We start from the raw sequence: 16,486 nt of genomic DNA, 5'->3' as shown, positions 1-16,486 counted from the left end.
ATAAAATTCCATTGTGTATATGTACCACATTATCCTGATCCACTCGTCTACTGAGGGGCATCTGGGTTGGTTCCATATTTTAGCTATGACAAATTGTGCTGTGATGAACATTGTTGTGCTGGTGGCTTTAGTGTGTTCTTGTTTGTGGTCTTTTGAGTAGATGCCCAAAAGTGGGGCTGCTGGGTCATAGGGGAGCTCTATGTTTAGCCTTCTGAGGAATCTCCATACTGCTTGCCAGAGTGGCTGAACCAGTTTACATTCCCACCAACAATGAAGTAGGGTTTCCTTTTGGCCACATCCCCTCTAACATTTATTATTGTTAGAGAAAGATAGCCTCTTTAACAAATGGTGCTGGCAAAACTGGTTCAACACATGCAACAAACTAAAACTAGATCCTTATATATCACCTGCACCAAAATCAATTCCAAATGGATCAAAGACCTCGAAATTAAAACAGATACCCTGAAAACACTAAAAGAAGGACTAGGAGAAACACTTGGTCTCGTTGGCACAGGACGGAACTTCCTTAACAAAGACCCAGAAATGCTACAAATCAAAGAAAGGATGGACAAATGGGACTGCATCAAACTGTAGAGCTTCTGCAGGGCAAAGGACATAGCTCACAAGGTAAACAGAAAGCACACAGGTTGGGAAAAGATCTTTACCGGCCATACAATGAACAAGGCTTCATATCTAAAATATATGCAGAAATAAAAAAAAATAAATTCCTCCAAAACAAAACCTCAAAGAACCAACAGCACCCTCAACAAGTGGGCTAAAGACTTTAAAAGAGACTTCTCTGATGAGAAAATGAGAATGGCCAAAAGACATATGAAAAAGTGCTCTACATCACTGGCCATAAAAGAAATGCAAATCAAAACAACATTGAGATTCCATCTCACCCCAGTAATAATGTCCTATATCTTAGTATTTTTGTGGACAATTTTTTCAATAAAGATGTTTGGGAGATAAATTCTTTTCTTTTTTTCTTTTTTTTTTTTTTTTGGCCAGTGCTGGGCCTTGAACTCAGGGCCTGAGCACCGTCCCTGGCTTCTTTTTTGCTCAAGGCTAGCACTCTGCCACGTGAGCCACAGTGCCACTTCTGGCCATTTTCTGTATATGTGGTGCTGGGGAATTGAACCCAGGGCCTCATGTATACGAGGCAAGCACTCTTGCCACTAGGCCATATCCCCAGCCCCTAAATTCTTTTCTAATTGTAAGTTTTATGGGTTTTTTTCTCAGTTTATTGTTTACTTTGTCGTCTTTGGTTTTTGAAACTGGAGTGTGGCTATATAGCCTTGAACTTGAGACCCTCCCACCTAAGCCTCAACGGTGCGGGGATTATATGCATGTACTCCCCTGCCTGGCTTTGTGTTTTGTTTTGTCTTTCTTCACAGTACTAATGTAAGGCAGGTTCTTTATCACTGGAGCCATGTGCGCCTCCAGGCCTTTTCTGATTTTTGTTTTTTTTTTTTTTTTTTTGGCCAGTCCTGGGCCTTGGACTCGGGGCCTGAGCACTGTCCCTGGCCTCTTCCCGCCTGAGCCACAGAACCCCTTCTGGCCGTTTTCCATATATGTGGTGCTGGGAATCGAACCAAGAGCTTCATGTGTAGGAGGCAAGCACTCTTGCCACTAGGCTATATTCCCAGCCCCTTCTGGTATCTTTTGGTATACAAAAAGTCTTCAGTTTTTATGTATGATTTAGTATTCATTTTGTGTGTGATTTGAACATTTCATGTCTTTAGAAATCCTAATGGATCCTGAAATCACAAATGCCCTCTTACATTATTTTATTTATTTATTTATTAATTTTGCCAGTCCTGGGCCTTGGACTCAGTGCCTGAGTACTGTCCCTGGCTTCTCTTTGCTCAAGGCTAGAACTCTGCCACTTTAGCCACAGTGCCACTTCTGGCCATTTTCTATATATGTGGTGCTGGGGAATCAAACCCAGGGCTTCATGTATATGAGGCAAGCACTCTTGCCACTAGACCATATTTCCAGCCCTCGTACATTATTTTTTGAAATACGGATTTGCTTCTCATTGTGTATGGATGCGTAGAGTCCTATACAATTTATCATATCAAGATATATTTTAGATCTAGCTTCTGCATATGAGAGAAAACATATGTCATTTGTGTCTGAGCTTGGCTTACTTCACTTAACATTATTTGTTCTAGGTCCATTCATTTCCCTACAAATGACATACTATGCTTTCTAGTGGCTGTGTAGAATTCCATTGTATATAGATACCAGAGCAGCTGGGCTGTTTCTACATGGTGAATAGTGCAGCTATGAATATGAATGTGCAAGTGTCTCTATGGTATCCTGGATTGTGATGTTCTGGATAGATGCTCAGGAATGGTATGGCTGGGTCCTGGGATAGATCTATGTTTAGTTTTTTGAGGAACATCTAGAATGCTGTCTGTCATAAGTTTTGATACTTGGTAGAGTAGGTTCCCCCACATTTCTTTCTCCAAAAAGTCTTGGCTAGCTTCAGTGTTTAGCTTCATATAAAGTTTTATTTTTGTTTTTTGCCTGTCCTGGGGCTTGAAGTCAGGGCCTGAGCACTGTTCCCGTGGCTTCTTTTTGCTCAAGGCTAGCACTCTGCCACTTGAGCCATAGTGCCACTTCTGGCCTTTTCCATATATGTGATGCTTAGGAATCGAACCCAGGGTTTCATGTGTACAAGGCAAGCACTCTTGCCACTAGGCCATATTCCTAGCCCTAGCTAGCTTCACATAAAGTTGAGAAGTGGGGCTGGGGATATAGCCTAGTGGCAAGAGTGCCTGCCTCGGATACACGAGGCCCTAGGTTCGATTCCCCAGCACCACATGTTATACAGAAAACGGCCAGAAGCGGCGCTGTGGCTCAAGTGGCGGAGTGCTAGCCTTGAGCGGGAAGAAGCCAGGAACGTTGCTCGGGCCTTGAGTCCAAGGCCCAGGACTGGCCAAAAAAAAAAAAAAAAAAAAAGTTGAGAAGTATCTTGTCAAGTTCCACAAATACTCTCGAAAGAATTCAGGTTAAAAACACCTTGCATATCTGTAGATAAATAAGAGAAGAGTCAACATATTCACAACACTAATTCTCCCTTTTCAGAACTTCAATTCAGTTTTGTTTCTTTTTCCTTAGTAATGACTTGAATATCTTTTGGTAGAAATATTTCTAGAGGCTCCATGTTATTTGTTGTTACTTTTAAGTGCTTTTGATTTTTTTTTCTGGTCCTGGGACTTGAACTCAGGACCTGGGCTCTGTCCCTGAGCCTTTTTGTGCTCAAGGCTAGCACTCTACCACTTGAGTAACACACCACTTCTGGCTTTTTTTTTTGAGCAGTTTATTAGAGATAGAGTCTCATGGACTTTTCCTGCCAGTTCTGGCTTCGAACCATGATCCTCAGATCTCAGCCTCCTGAGTAGCTAGGATTATAGGCGTGAGCTACAGGCACCTGGTTATGCTGTTGATTTTTAGAATTGAGTTTTGATTATTGCTTCTATCTGGGGATGGTTAATTCTCTATATTGACCTTCTGCTTAGCAACTTTACTAAATTCTCTTATTAATTCCAGTAATTAGTATTTTGAGAGTCTGTTGATATTTTCAGTCTGCTAGTTTTTTTTAATAATATTAATGTGAGCAATCATCCTAGTTTTCTTCCCAGTTTTTATGCTTTCCTTTATTTTTAAATTTTTCTTTGAAACTTTTTTCTTTTGTAAAAAGAAATCCAGTTTCTTGCTTTATTTCAAGGGAAATGTTTGGAGGGACCTCATGGTGAGGAAAAACAATCAAGGATTGTAGATGCAGAGAGAAATTAGTTTTGAAATAGCGATATACAAAATGAATACTTGGAATCATTTTAAAAAGAAGACTCTTGGAAGAAAAACTTTTTAATTGTTGTTGCAGGTAGTATGAAGTTGAGATTGATCAATTCTAGAACAAACAGTAGATTTAACTGGAAGTAAATCCTGGCAGCAATTTAGTGTTCCAGATGGTTAGGCTGAGCTAGCTAGCACTGAGTGAAAAGGAAAGCCCATGAGGGACCTGGGATGATTCCTAGAGAAATATTACAATTTACATAACCAAACTGAATTGTTTTCATGTAATAAAGTTTTATATGGCAAAACATTAAAAAAAATCAGCACGGCAGTTTTCACAGCAATAGTGGCAGAGAAAATCTAAACACAGAAGCATTCATGCAAGATACAAGGCTCAACATGACTACCCTGTCCTCACATGTAAGACTGACTTGCTGCAGCTACCAAGGGAGAGAGCATCTACCAGCTTCCACTGGCATCCTCTTTGTGTGTGTGTGTGTGTGTGTGTGTGTGTGTGTGTGTGTGCGTGTGTGTGTGCGCACGCATGTGCATGGTCCTGGAGTCTGAATTCAAAGCCTTGCATTCTCACTCCTCCCCCTGCCCCACCATTTTGTGTGCCAATCCTGGGGCTTAAATAGGGCCTGGGCACTAACCTTGAACTTTTTTGTTCAAGGCTAGTACATAGCAATTTGATTCACAGCTCCACTTCTGGCTTTCTGGTAGTTAATTGAAGATAAAAGCCTCATGGACTTTCCTACCCAGGCTGGCTTCCAACTGTGATTCTAAGGTTTTAGGATTACCAGCATGAGTCACTGAGGGCTTGGCTGAGAATCACTTCTTTATTCTTGTACTGGTCTTGGGGCTTGAACTCAGGTCTTGGACACTTTCCCTAAGCTCTTTTGCTCAAGGCTATTATTCTGCCCCTTGAACCATAGATCCACTTCTGGTTTTCTGATGGCTAATTGGAGATAAAAATCCTCCATGAACTTTCCTACTCAAGGTGGTTTCAAATCATGGTCCTTAGATCTCAGCCTCTTGATTTTTTTTTGTCAGTCCTGGGCCTTGAACTCAGGGCCTGAGCACTGTCCCTGGCTTCTTCTTGCTCAAGGCTAGCACTCTGCCACTTGAGTCACTGCACCACTTCTGGCTGTTTTCTATATATGTGGTGCTGAGGAATCAAACCCAGGTCTTCATGTATACAAGGAGAGCACTCTTGTCATTAGGCCATATTCTCAGCCTCTCAGCCTTTTGAGTAGCTAGGATTACAGGCATGAACCACCCAGTGACTTTTTTTAAATTTTATTAATTAAATTTTGTTGACAAGGTGTTGTGCAAAAGGGGTACAGTTACATAATAGGGCAGTGAGTACATTTCTTGTGGTATCTCAAACCCTCGTTTTTCTTTCCCTTCCCTAGATCAGGTAGGCATATATACAATACCCAGTGTACCAAAATCATATACAGTAGCCACGTGGTGTACACCAAAGGGAATTCACCTAGAACTTTAAATATAACGTCAACAATAGAGTTTGCTTATCCTTGTCTTATATGATCACATATACACAGCTGTTGAGCTATTGTGATCCACTGAGAGGTCTATTTTAGTCCTTTTTATGTTTAGTAGTAGTTGTTTGGTTTTAGATACATAATGTAAGGTCGCTGACCCAAACCTGTGGAAATACCATTTGACAAGAAGTTTTTTGTTTCGCAGACATGGTCTCTACTGTTCCCCCCCCCCCCCAACATATATGAAGACCATGCCTCTTTGTTCTCTGTGTTCTAGGCTTGTCTCGCTCAACATTATTTGTTCAAGTTCTGACCATTTTCCTGAGAATACCAATATTTTATCATTTCTAATCGCTATGTAGTATTCCATTGTGTATAGGTACCACATTTTTTTGATCCATTCATCTGTAGAGGGGCATCTGGGTTGTTTCCATATTTTGGCTATTGTGAATTGTGCAGCGATAAACATGGATGTGCAGATGTCTTTTTGATATCCTGAGACCTGTTGTTCAGGATAGATGTCTAGGAGTGGTATGGCTGGGTCATAGGGTAGGTCTATGCTGAGCTTTTTGAGGAACCCCCATACTGTTCTCCAAAGTGATTGTACTAATTTACACTCCACCCAGTGACTTTTAAAATGTACTTTTCCTTCTCATAAAATATGAGATTGTTCTTTTGAATAAAAATGCCCACGAATATATATGTACTATGTCTTTCTATGTATCTATTGGTGTATGTATATATGTATGTATGTATGTATCTATGTATGTATATATGTATCTATCTATCTATCTATCTGTCTGTAATTTTGGAGGTATAATATGGCCTCTTGGCACATTAAGCTCCAAAGTTATTCCTATTATTTTCACTCTTCAGATTACCATCAAATTAATTTCTTTTTAAAATCCAGTTGTCAAATTTGTTCAAGTTGTACTGTAGTTACACATCATACATAGTTCTTTGTGATAAGAGTTAGAAATGTTGCTTGGGTTTAACATTCGGTTCTGTTTTATATAAAATTCTGATTCAGAAAGGTTGTTGCAGGAACTATTCCCAAACATTTAGACAGGGAAATTTACACTGGAGAAAATTTTAACAAAATTTCTTTAAAATTTTTATTGCAAGGTTATGTACAAAGGGGTTATAGTTAGAGTGCATGAATCAGGTAGTGATTTACATTTCCTCTTGAGCATAAAATGTCTATAAATTAGAAATATATCATTTACCATTGCCTTTGTCAATAAAATGGACCATCTTACTCTGACTTCAGAAATCTTTAGTGTTTCATCTCTAGGATGAAATCCAAACTCCATGGTTTGGCATTCAAGGCTTACTTGTCCTCCTCTCATTTCCCTCTCTTCCTACCCTGACCTCAGGGCCAGGGAAACAGAGTCATAACTGGTCTTAGACCTGCTCTACCTCCCTGCTCTTCTGTTTGTTAAAATCATGACTCTCCTGCAGATAAAATATGTGTTTAGGAGTATAATCAGTTCATGGATGAAATAGGTAGAAAATGCTAAGAACGGAAACATCCATGTACAGAAATATGCAAATAAATGTGCAAATAAAGACATGGGGAAAGGGAACTCAAGTGACAGAAGAGACTTCACTGTCTGTAGACAAAAAGTTACTTGACAGGAAGGGAAGAAAAAGTTGAGTGTGCTAAGCCTGCTGCAGTGAGCTTGTCCCTCCATTTAGTCCTTTTCAGTGGCCTCAGAGCCTGAAGACTGGAGGGAGCATCTCTCTCCATCTCCCATGGGGTCCTGCTTGTTGCCTTGTTCACTTAGCATTTGTTTCTGTTGTACAGTACTGTTCATTATCTTTCAGAATGCTTCCATCTGATTAGATCACTAGCAACAATGGCTCCTATCTTGTAATCCTAGCCACTTAAGGCTTTCGGGGAACCAGCCTAGGCAGATAAATCTGTAAGACTCTTATCTCCAATTAACCAGCAAAATGACAAGTAGAGGTGTGGCTCAAGTGGTAGAGTGTCAGCCTTGAACGAAAAAGCTAAGCAAGAGTGCAAGGTCCTCAGTTCAAGCTGGAGTATCAAAAAAAAAAAAAGGTAGAAATTCTGTCCTATGTCAAATGGTGAGCATTCAGTAATTTCCTCTGCTTGATTTGGGGAGGAAAGTTAGTGTCTTCCTCCTCCATCCCCTGTCACCTGGCCAGCGATGTCCAATGCAGCTCAGTGTTGTTTATTTACCTGGAACCCCTAAATCTTTAATGCTGGGCATCTCAGCGGAAAATCAGTATATCCTATGGCAAACAAAAACCAACCCAAAATTGAAAACCTTGGAACCTTGCTGTGTATGCACATAAAGTTCAAGATATATTTTAATGCGGTTTAAACTGATGTGTGTGTTGTGTGTGTGTGTGAGAGAGAGAGAGAGAGAGATATTTAGTGATCATTTAAAATTTCTAACTACTTCCAACAAGTCATGCACTTAGGTTACTGATTGTGGAAAATGGGCTGGGGTGTTTGAGGATCTGGGGGAGAGAGGGATGTTTTCTTCTTCACAATATTCCTCCTCCAATTCAGAGAATCACAAAGCCAGGCTGTGAGGAAAAATGAACGTTGAGCTTACTAATTATGAGCTTATTTATAAGTATATTCTATAGTCAAGAATTCTTATTCTTCCAGTCTTTTAGTTATCTATATATTGTGTTTTATTCTTTGTGTGTGCCAGTACTTGGGCATGAACTTGTGCCAGAACTCAGGGCCTTAGCTTTTTCACTCAAGGCTGGCACTCTACCACTTGAGTGACACCTCTACTTCTAGCTTTCTGATGGAGATAAGAGTATGTTGGATTTTTCTGCATAGCCTGACTTTGAATTGGTAGCCTCAGATTTTATCCTCCTGGTTAGATAAGTGCCCAACTTTGTGGGTATTTTGATTTTTTGTTTTTGTGCCAGTTCTAGGACTTGCACTCCAGGACTGGGCCCTGTCCCTGAGCTTTTGTGTTCCAGGCTAGCCTTCTACCACTTAAGCCACAGCTCCACTTTTGGCTTTGGCTTCTAGTGGTTTATGGACATGAGTCTAATAGATGTTCCTGGCCAAGCTGGCTTCCTTGGATATCAGTTACAGACATGAGGCACTGGTGCCCAGTGCAACATAATGTTTTATTCTTTACAAGCACTAATTACAAAACTCCTTTTCTTAGATGAGAGATGTTGACAAACATTACATAAAGCCGATCACCAAGTGTGAAAGTAGCACGCAGACCGACACCCACATACTGCCACCAAACATTGTGCGATCCTACGAGTGGAATGAGTGGGAATTAAGAAGAAAAGCCATAAAACTGGTTTGTAGCAGGACTTGCTAAATCTATTAGTCAGTTGGGGAATTTTAATATGTTGTTGCTCAGTGTTGGAAAGTTATCTATAAAACAATGACTTCTACAGAGTTGTTTGCTAATATAAAAATTAGCATAATTTATAATGTGCATCTTAACATTGTAAGACTAATTTTAAGGAAGTGGAGCTATGGCTCAAGTGGTAGACCACCATCCTTGAATTAAAAAGCTAAGGGATAGTACCCAGGTCCTGAGTTCAAGACCCAGTACCAAAAACACAAGGAAAAAAAACACTAATTTTAAGCATCTATAGGAGTATAGAAGCATGGAATTATTCTTAAGTGATACCAGCCAGGAACCAGACAATGACAATTATATAACAGTTTTAAAACTTACAACTCATCTAAGTGAAAAATCTAAGCAAGAGTGAGTTCAAGCACATCCTGAGTTCCTCCCAAGTGCTGGGATTACAAGCTTGTACTATCTTGCCCAGACTGCCCCATTTTATCAGCATATTCTGTGTGAACACCACAATTCTTAAAACTTTAATAAACTGTAGCACTCTACCACTTGAGCCACAGTGCCACATCTGGCCTTTTCTATATATGTGGTGCTGAGGAATCAACCCCAGGGCTTCATATATGTGAGGCAAGCACTGTATCACTAGGCCATATTCCCATCCCCTTGATAATGTTTTATATGATTTGTTCGTTAGAGAAATATCACTTGTGTTTTCTCTTTCCACTTAGGCTAATTTGCGTCAGAAAATGACTCACTCAGTACAAACTAATCTTAGTCACATGAGAAGAGAAAATTACTCACAGGTGTACCCTTCCAAGGACGTGAGCACGCAGACCATCAGGGAGAACAGCACTGGTGTGCCCAGGCCCCAGGTTTACTTAGCGGGCCTTCGAGGAGGGAAAAGCAAAACCACCTATGGGGTCAAGGTCAACCTCACTCGAGCTGTTGATGAAACCTAGACACAACATTTGTGAAGGTAGCCCTCCATGAGTAACAATGAAAGATACTGATAAGTACTTTTACTTCTGTGAAAATTAATGTTGTAACCTAATTCATAAACATTCCCTGTTTGTGTGAGTACTTATGGGTTCCCCATATTCTGTCTAAGTGCTATGAAAACTAGAAGTTAATTTCTAGAGAACATTGTTTCAGTGGACATTAAAATAAACAAGTAAAATGATGTCCATTTATCTTTTGACTTCTCTTTAGAAAAAATGTTCTGTGGCATAAAGAATGACATTATGATGCCATTGAGGCAATATGTTGCAAGATTATTATCACTAGGAGACTAGTTCTGAAGTCTTATTTAATATTAAAACATTAAAATTTTAAGTCAGGCATTGGTGGCTCACACCTGTGATCCTATCTACTCAGGAAGTTGATATCTGAGCACCAAGTTCAAATCCAGCCCAGACAGAAAAGTGTGGGAGACTCTTATTTCCAATTAACCGTCAAAATAGCTGGAAGTACAGCTGTGGCTCAAGTAGTGGAGTGCCAGCCTTGAGCTAAAGAGCTCAGGGACAGTGCCCAGCTCCTGGGTGCAAGCCCCAGGACTGGCACAAAAAGAAATAAAATTGCAGCATCAATATTGTGAGCCATTGAGGGAATAGGTTGCTAGATTATTATCACCAGAAGATTTTATGTCTAAAGTCCCATTTAATGTGAAAACTCTAAAAATGTAATACGTAATATTTTTGCTGAGCATCAGTAGTTTATGCCTATAATTCTAGCTACACACGGGGCTGAGGTCTGAGAATCATGGCTTGAAGCCAGCCCAGGCAGATAAACCTGAGACACTCTTATCTCCAATCCCCGCCCCCCAAACTAGCAAAAGGTCGCAAGTAAAGGCATGGCTTAAGTGGTAGAGTGTCAGCCTAGAGTGAAGAAGCTGAGAAAGAGTGTGAAGCTCTGAGTTCAAGTCCCATTACCTGTGGAGAGTAACTTAGGTGGAAAAACAAGATGTTGATGTAACAGTCCTGTACAGAGCTGTTGTGACACGGGGCTGCCAAAACACAATATTGGCTCCAAGCACAGTGCCAGACCAAGACACACAGCTGTTTCAGTGCCCAGGAGCCAGTCCAAAGCTTGCTGGATTTGAGAAACAAGGCAGTCCAAGTGGTCTCAGCAAGCTGGGATGGCGCCTGTCCATCTGTGACACAGGTGCTGGGTGGTTGATGATGGGTCAGTGGGTGCCTTCGAACCCCGGATCAGGTGTTGCTCCTTATAGTTAAGGTGATGGATCCCATCATTTGGTCAGCTGTGTGGATCATTTCAAGAGCTGGCTTTTCTGGTAATCCCATATGTTCTCAATTTAATTTGGCAAATATTTTATTAGTTGTATTACTTTGTGCTGGTACTGGGACTTGAACTGAGAGCCTCACACCCTGGCTTGGCTTTTTTTGCTCAAGGCTGGCCCTCTATCACTTGAGCCACTCCTCCATTGCGATTTCATTTGGTAAGTTCTTAGGTGGTAGTATTTTATTTGCCTCAATGAGTGACTCATCCATCTGTGTCCTGTGGTTGTGCTAGGAAGATGTTTCTTACACAAATAAGATGAAGAAACATTCTGACCCGGTGTTTGCAAATTGCTGTTTTATGAAAAGGAATCACTCAGGGCAAGACATCCGGAAGGTAGTGTTCTATATAATATGGAGACACAAGAGCAGGACAGTCACTTGGTAGGTCCAGCAGTTTCTGGGGGAGGGGACTTCACTAAGATGGAAGCACATTCTCTCTTCATGCCCTGGGTATATCTGATGCAGCAATCATAGACTGGAATGATTGCTTTGTCTATACTTGCTTCTTCTTTGTACTGATCTCTGTGGTCAAGTGCATTACTAGCTGTTTATTAGCATAATTTAAAAACTTCTCAGTTGGCGTTCTCCCACAGTCCCTGAATTTAATCACCAAGCCCCATTAATATGGACTGAGTTGTTGAGATCCAGGTATTCCTGTTGTCTCCACTGCTACCACAGTTCAGTTTTGTCCTATTGCCTGTGTCTGTGCTGACTCCAGTTTTCACATGATTCATTAGGATATGTTTCCTAATATGTGACCATGCTGGGAGCTGGAGGCTCATGTCTGTAATCTTAGCTACTCAGGAGACTGAGCATCTGAGCATTGAGGATCATGGTGCAGTCAGCCTCAGGCAGAAAAGTACATAACTGACTCTCTCTCTCTCTTTCTCTCTCTCTCCCTTTCTTTCTCTTTCCCTTTTCTCCCCCCCCCCCCCGCCCCCAATCTGATCAGGACACCTGGATTCCTCACTCCAACTGCATTTCCTTTGCTTAAGAACCTACCAAGCCTCTTTTTTCTGTTAAAGATAAGGTAAAAATTCTTATTGCGTGAGGCCCTGAGTTCTAACCTCAGTACTGCCAAAACCAAACCCCTTCCTTTCCATATTATGTAAAACTTTTCAACATTTGCTCTCCATTTATTTTCAGTCCCATTTTCTGCCCATGTCCTATTTCCTCTGCACACCAGACTTGTTAGCTGTAAGGTTCGCTGGAAAGAAAAGGAAACCCACTACATGGTTCAGACAGAAAGGAGCTTATTGGGGGGGTGGGGGGGAAAGCAAATTGCTAGCCTGCACACAGAAAATGGAGGTGTGGGGAGACAGAGGGGAAGGAAGAAGGGAAAAGGATAGAAAGAGAGCAAGATAGAAAAGGAAAGAGAGCAGGGACTTGAGTCAGGTTACATAGGGAAAGGTGGGAGATATGGCCAGGTGGGTTAGAGGTGATTTCAGAGAAGCAGGAGATAACTGCATTTTCCTTTTCTATGAAGATTTTTCTCATCAACTAGGAAAAATTAGTTACACTGTCTTTGGGTTTCCATTGAAGTTTATTCATATTCTTACTATATTATTTAAACAGGCATAGGCATGGCATACCATTAGGTGTTTATATCTCTTGGTTAGGTTCTGAATTTTTTTCCCTTTTGGTTTCAGTACTGGGACTTCAACTAAGGGCTTCAAGTTCTCACTTGTCTTTCTCACTCAAAGCTGGTGTTCTACCACTTAAGCAATGCCTCCAATTCCTAGGTGGTGAATTTCTTGAAAATAGAAATGTTTTAGTCATCTTTACATCTCTGGCATTTGTACAAAATCATGTTAGATGAATGAACAGCCTTAAAAAGAAAAAAGAAGAAGCCAGTTGCCAGTGATCACACCTATAATTGTTTCTACGCAGAAGGCTAAGAGCTGAGGATCATGGTTCAAAGCCAGCCTGGGCAGGAAAGTCCATGAGACCCTTACTCTAACCAGCAAGAAGCCACAAGAGGAGCTGTGGCTTAAGTGGTAGAGCACTAGTTTTAACCAAAAAAGGTCAGGGACAGTGCCCAGACCCTGAATTCAAGCCCCAGGACCACACGTGTGGTCACAAACCCAGAATGAAGGGGAAAACTAGAAGCTGGGTACTGCTTGAATAGTTGTTTTCTTAGTGAAGGAGGGTGCTAATAGGCATTTAGTAGTAAAATAGTAAGGAAGACTTTGAAAGGCAAATAAGTATTTTGCCTTCTGTTGTCCGACAGTAGGAAGCCAGGCCAAGCATGCAAAGAGCAGATCATGGCCAAGCATGTAAAGGGTGGAGCATGGAAGCAGAGACACTGGTATTGATGAGATGCTGGGACACTTTGGCAAGAACTGGGACATGGATGGTGTCACATTCAATTATAAGGACGTGGCACAGGAGGAAGGAGAAGGAAAAATCCAGTGTGTGATGTCAGAGTTCCTGCCTTGGGTAACCAAGAATCATTAGGGTGAAGAACTCATTGGCACTTGGATATTTGAACGCATGGACTACAGGATAGATGGTAAACAGTGAGAGGAATTGGAGCTGGATGAAGTTGGTTTGGGGAAGGCATCATCACAGGAAGTAGGTGTTGTAAGGAGGAAGAAAAGACCAGATACAGTGAACAACAGTCACAAGACTAGAAAGAGATGAATAGGGATCTGTGTGCTCATACAAGGACACGCTAGCTCTGGAGTTGATGGTGTGGATCAAGTGGTAGAGTGCCAGCCTTGAGTGAAAAAAGCCAAAGGAGCACTCGAGGCTCTGAGTTCAAGTACCAGTACTGATATGAAAAAAAAATAATGAAAGACAGAGAGAAAGGAAGAGAAAAAGAAAGATCTATCTCTATGAATGTGTTATTTTCTTTCACTGCTGAAGTTTCTTCAGCTCAAAGCTGAGGATACTAAGAGTATCCAACTCATTCTGCTGCCAGGAGGGTTTGCAAATGCCATGTGTCATAACATGCTTGCATGGGAAAAGCCGGGGGAGGACAGACTCCAGCGTTCTCCTGTTTGCTATACCTGTTGTTTTTCTAGCTCTCAGTTACTGCCTAGGATAATCACTGGCCCATTATGACTTTCAATCAATGCTGAGTACAAAAGGAGAAGGAGTGCCCAGAAATGTATCACTGAGTTGGCAGCCTCTGAGTGCTCTTTCTGTAGATTTGGCTATTCAGGTGGCAGCAAGTTAAGCAGAAAATAAAAGAAGTAGATATAGATTACATATCAGTTACTGTTGGGCAGGAGAAGAAAAGGGAGGATGTGATAACTGGAAAAGGAAGCAAAGGCAAGTGGCTGTTAGGCTCAGATAAGAACTATCTGCACTTCAGTGATTGTATCTATGTTTAATTCTCCCAGACTCTGCATTTTACATGATCTCACATATCTACTTTCTTCCATCATAAAATATAACATTTCTTTTGGCTATTTCAAGTAGTAGTACACCACAGAAAAGAAATGTTTTATGATAACAATGCCCAACAAATTGGTACTAGATGCATACACTTAAACTGTTAGAGAAACAATTTTATTTAGGTACCTGATTTGTGTAAATATACTTATGGTTAACTGTTTAGTATATGTCAAACACTAAAACATTTAATAATCTATTAAAGCTGGGTGCTGGTGGTATATTCCTGTGTCCTAGTTACTCAGGAGGCTAAGATCAAGGTTCAAAGAGATGTCAGGCAGATAAATCTGAGAAGCTTGTATCACCAAGCAATCAGCAAACAGCCATAGTGGAGATGTGGCTCAACCGATGAACATCAACCTTGTGTAGAAAAGCCAAGTGAGGACACAACATCATGAGTTCATTCCCCAGTACCAGAGCAACAACAATAACAACAATTTTATTAAATGCCAGGAGCCAGTAGCTCATACCTGCCTAGCTACTCAGGAGGCTAAGAACTGAGGATTGTGGTTCAAAGCCAGCCCAGGCAGAAAAGTCTGTGAGACTCCAATTAACCACCAGAAAACCAGAAGTAGTAGAGCTTTGAGCAAAAATGCTTAGGGACAGTGCCCAGGTCCTGAGTTCAAGCCTCATATCCCACCAGAAAACCCTAACAAAACTCTATTAAACACTTTGCACATTTGAATTTAAGAGTAACCCTCTTTATCTATGTCAGCCCATTTCTGTATAGATCCAGGGGGGTAGCTCTCATGCTAGAAACCTAAATCCACAGGGTATCAAGACAAGTACTGCAGTGAGTGAGTCAGACAGCTCATGGTGTCTCACATGACAATGGCAACAGCAGAGTAAAGCACTCTAGGACTGACTACTCGGGCATGTGCAGCCTGTAGCACATGCTGAAGATAGCTGATACTTGCTCTAATCAGGGGTGTAAGAAAGCGAGGCATGCAATTAAAAGATATTTAAGTCAATCTTTCCTTTCCACTAAAACTTGGGATAATTAGGAGTGAGAATATAAAAAGTATCTCAGATTAAGACTAAACATCTGTAATTGGGCTTGGTTAATAAACATAAAGTCAATTGCAATATTAACAGGAAACAATACTTCTGCCAAGGATTTGTTGAAGTAGAAAAGTGTACTAACAACTTTTGAATGTTTATTTTCTATCTCCATGAAAACTTTTGTTTCTTATGCATGTTTTCTCTAATCTGTGGAAGCTACATCTAAAATACACTGGAACATGGTAAATTATACAAGACTGTAGGCATTCATAAACAGTGAGACCAAAGGAGGATACTCTTAGGGGAGGAAGACAAAAGCATAATGTCTATGTGTCTCTGGTCATATGAAATAATATTTATTGAAATGAACCTCCAGGAAATGGAAACAAGTTTTATCCTTGTTAAAAAATTTGTTTCAAGAGGGTGAGAATATGGCATAGTTGTAGAGTGCCTGCCTAGCATACAAGAAGCCCTGAGTTTGTTTCCTCTGCAGCACATATATAGAAAAAAAGTGAGAAATGGTGCTGTGGTTCAAGTGGTAGAGTGCTAGCCTTGAGCAAAAAGAAGCCAGGGACAGTGCTCAGGCCCTAAGTTCAAGCCCCAGGACTGGCAAAAAAATGTTTCTTAACATTGCACACTGTGATGAATTTGCTGCTTAAAATTCTTATCAGTAACAATGAATGCCTTACTCTTACTTAGAGAGGATTTGTCACTTTGATTACAAAACAACAGCCTCAGTTTCCAACCTAGCATAAAGTTTCCATTAAAGGGATCTGAACTATGACAGTTCATGTATAGATTAGCCTTTTAGTTTCCAAGAAACAGGATCCCAAGACTACTCGTGTGAGTGTGTGTGTGTGTGTGTGTGTGTGTGTGTGTGTGTGTGTTTGGAAGTACTAAAGTTTGAACTCAGAGCCTTGTGCTTGCTAGTCAAGTCCCCTCAATGCTTTAGCCATGCTTCCAGCCCTTTTGGCTTCTGCCATTTTCAGATAGGACATTACATTTGCCTGGTGAGTGTGGGACCTTAGTCCTCCTTACCTATGCCTCTGCCTTTCCTGTAGCTGCAATTGTAGGCATGGGCCATTGTGCCCACCCAATTCTGAGACTACAGTCCAGATACAATGTTATGTCATTTGTTTCATGAGACATCCTTCAG

At 40.9% G+C, this 16,486-nt stretch overlaps 1 protein-coding gene across 2 annotated transcripts in view; it reads left to right on the top strand.

The window, feature by feature from the left end:
- The window catches only part of Cfap206 (cilia and flagella associated protein 206), a 43,735-nt gene extending 33,923 nt beyond the window's left edge, over positions 1 to 9,812 (top strand). For both annotated transcript variants that reach the window (XM_048354609.1, XM_048354608.1), the window contains exons 12-13: positions 8,477 to 8,620; positions 9,361 to 9,812. In XM_048354609.1, coding sequence (XP_048210566.1) covers positions 8,477 to 8,620; positions 9,361 to 9,591 — 375 coding nt within the window. In that variant the 3' untranslated portion in view covers positions 9,592 to 9,812. The remainder of the gene's footprint in view (positions 1 to 8,476; positions 8,621 to 9,360) is intronic.
- The last annotated feature ends 6,674 nt before the right edge of the window (positions 9,813 to 16,486 follow it).

This window comes from Perognathus longimembris, chromosome 9 (genome assembly GCF_023159225.1).
Source record: "Perognathus longimembris pacificus isolate PPM17 chromosome 9, ASM2315922v1, whole genome shotgun sequence".
Lineage (NCBI taxonomy): Eukaryota > Metazoa > Chordata > Mammalia > Rodentia > Heteromyidae > Perognathus > Perognathus longimembris.
Note: the sequence above shows the minus strand (reverse complement) of the source record. Positions and strands in the feature narration are given on the sequence as shown.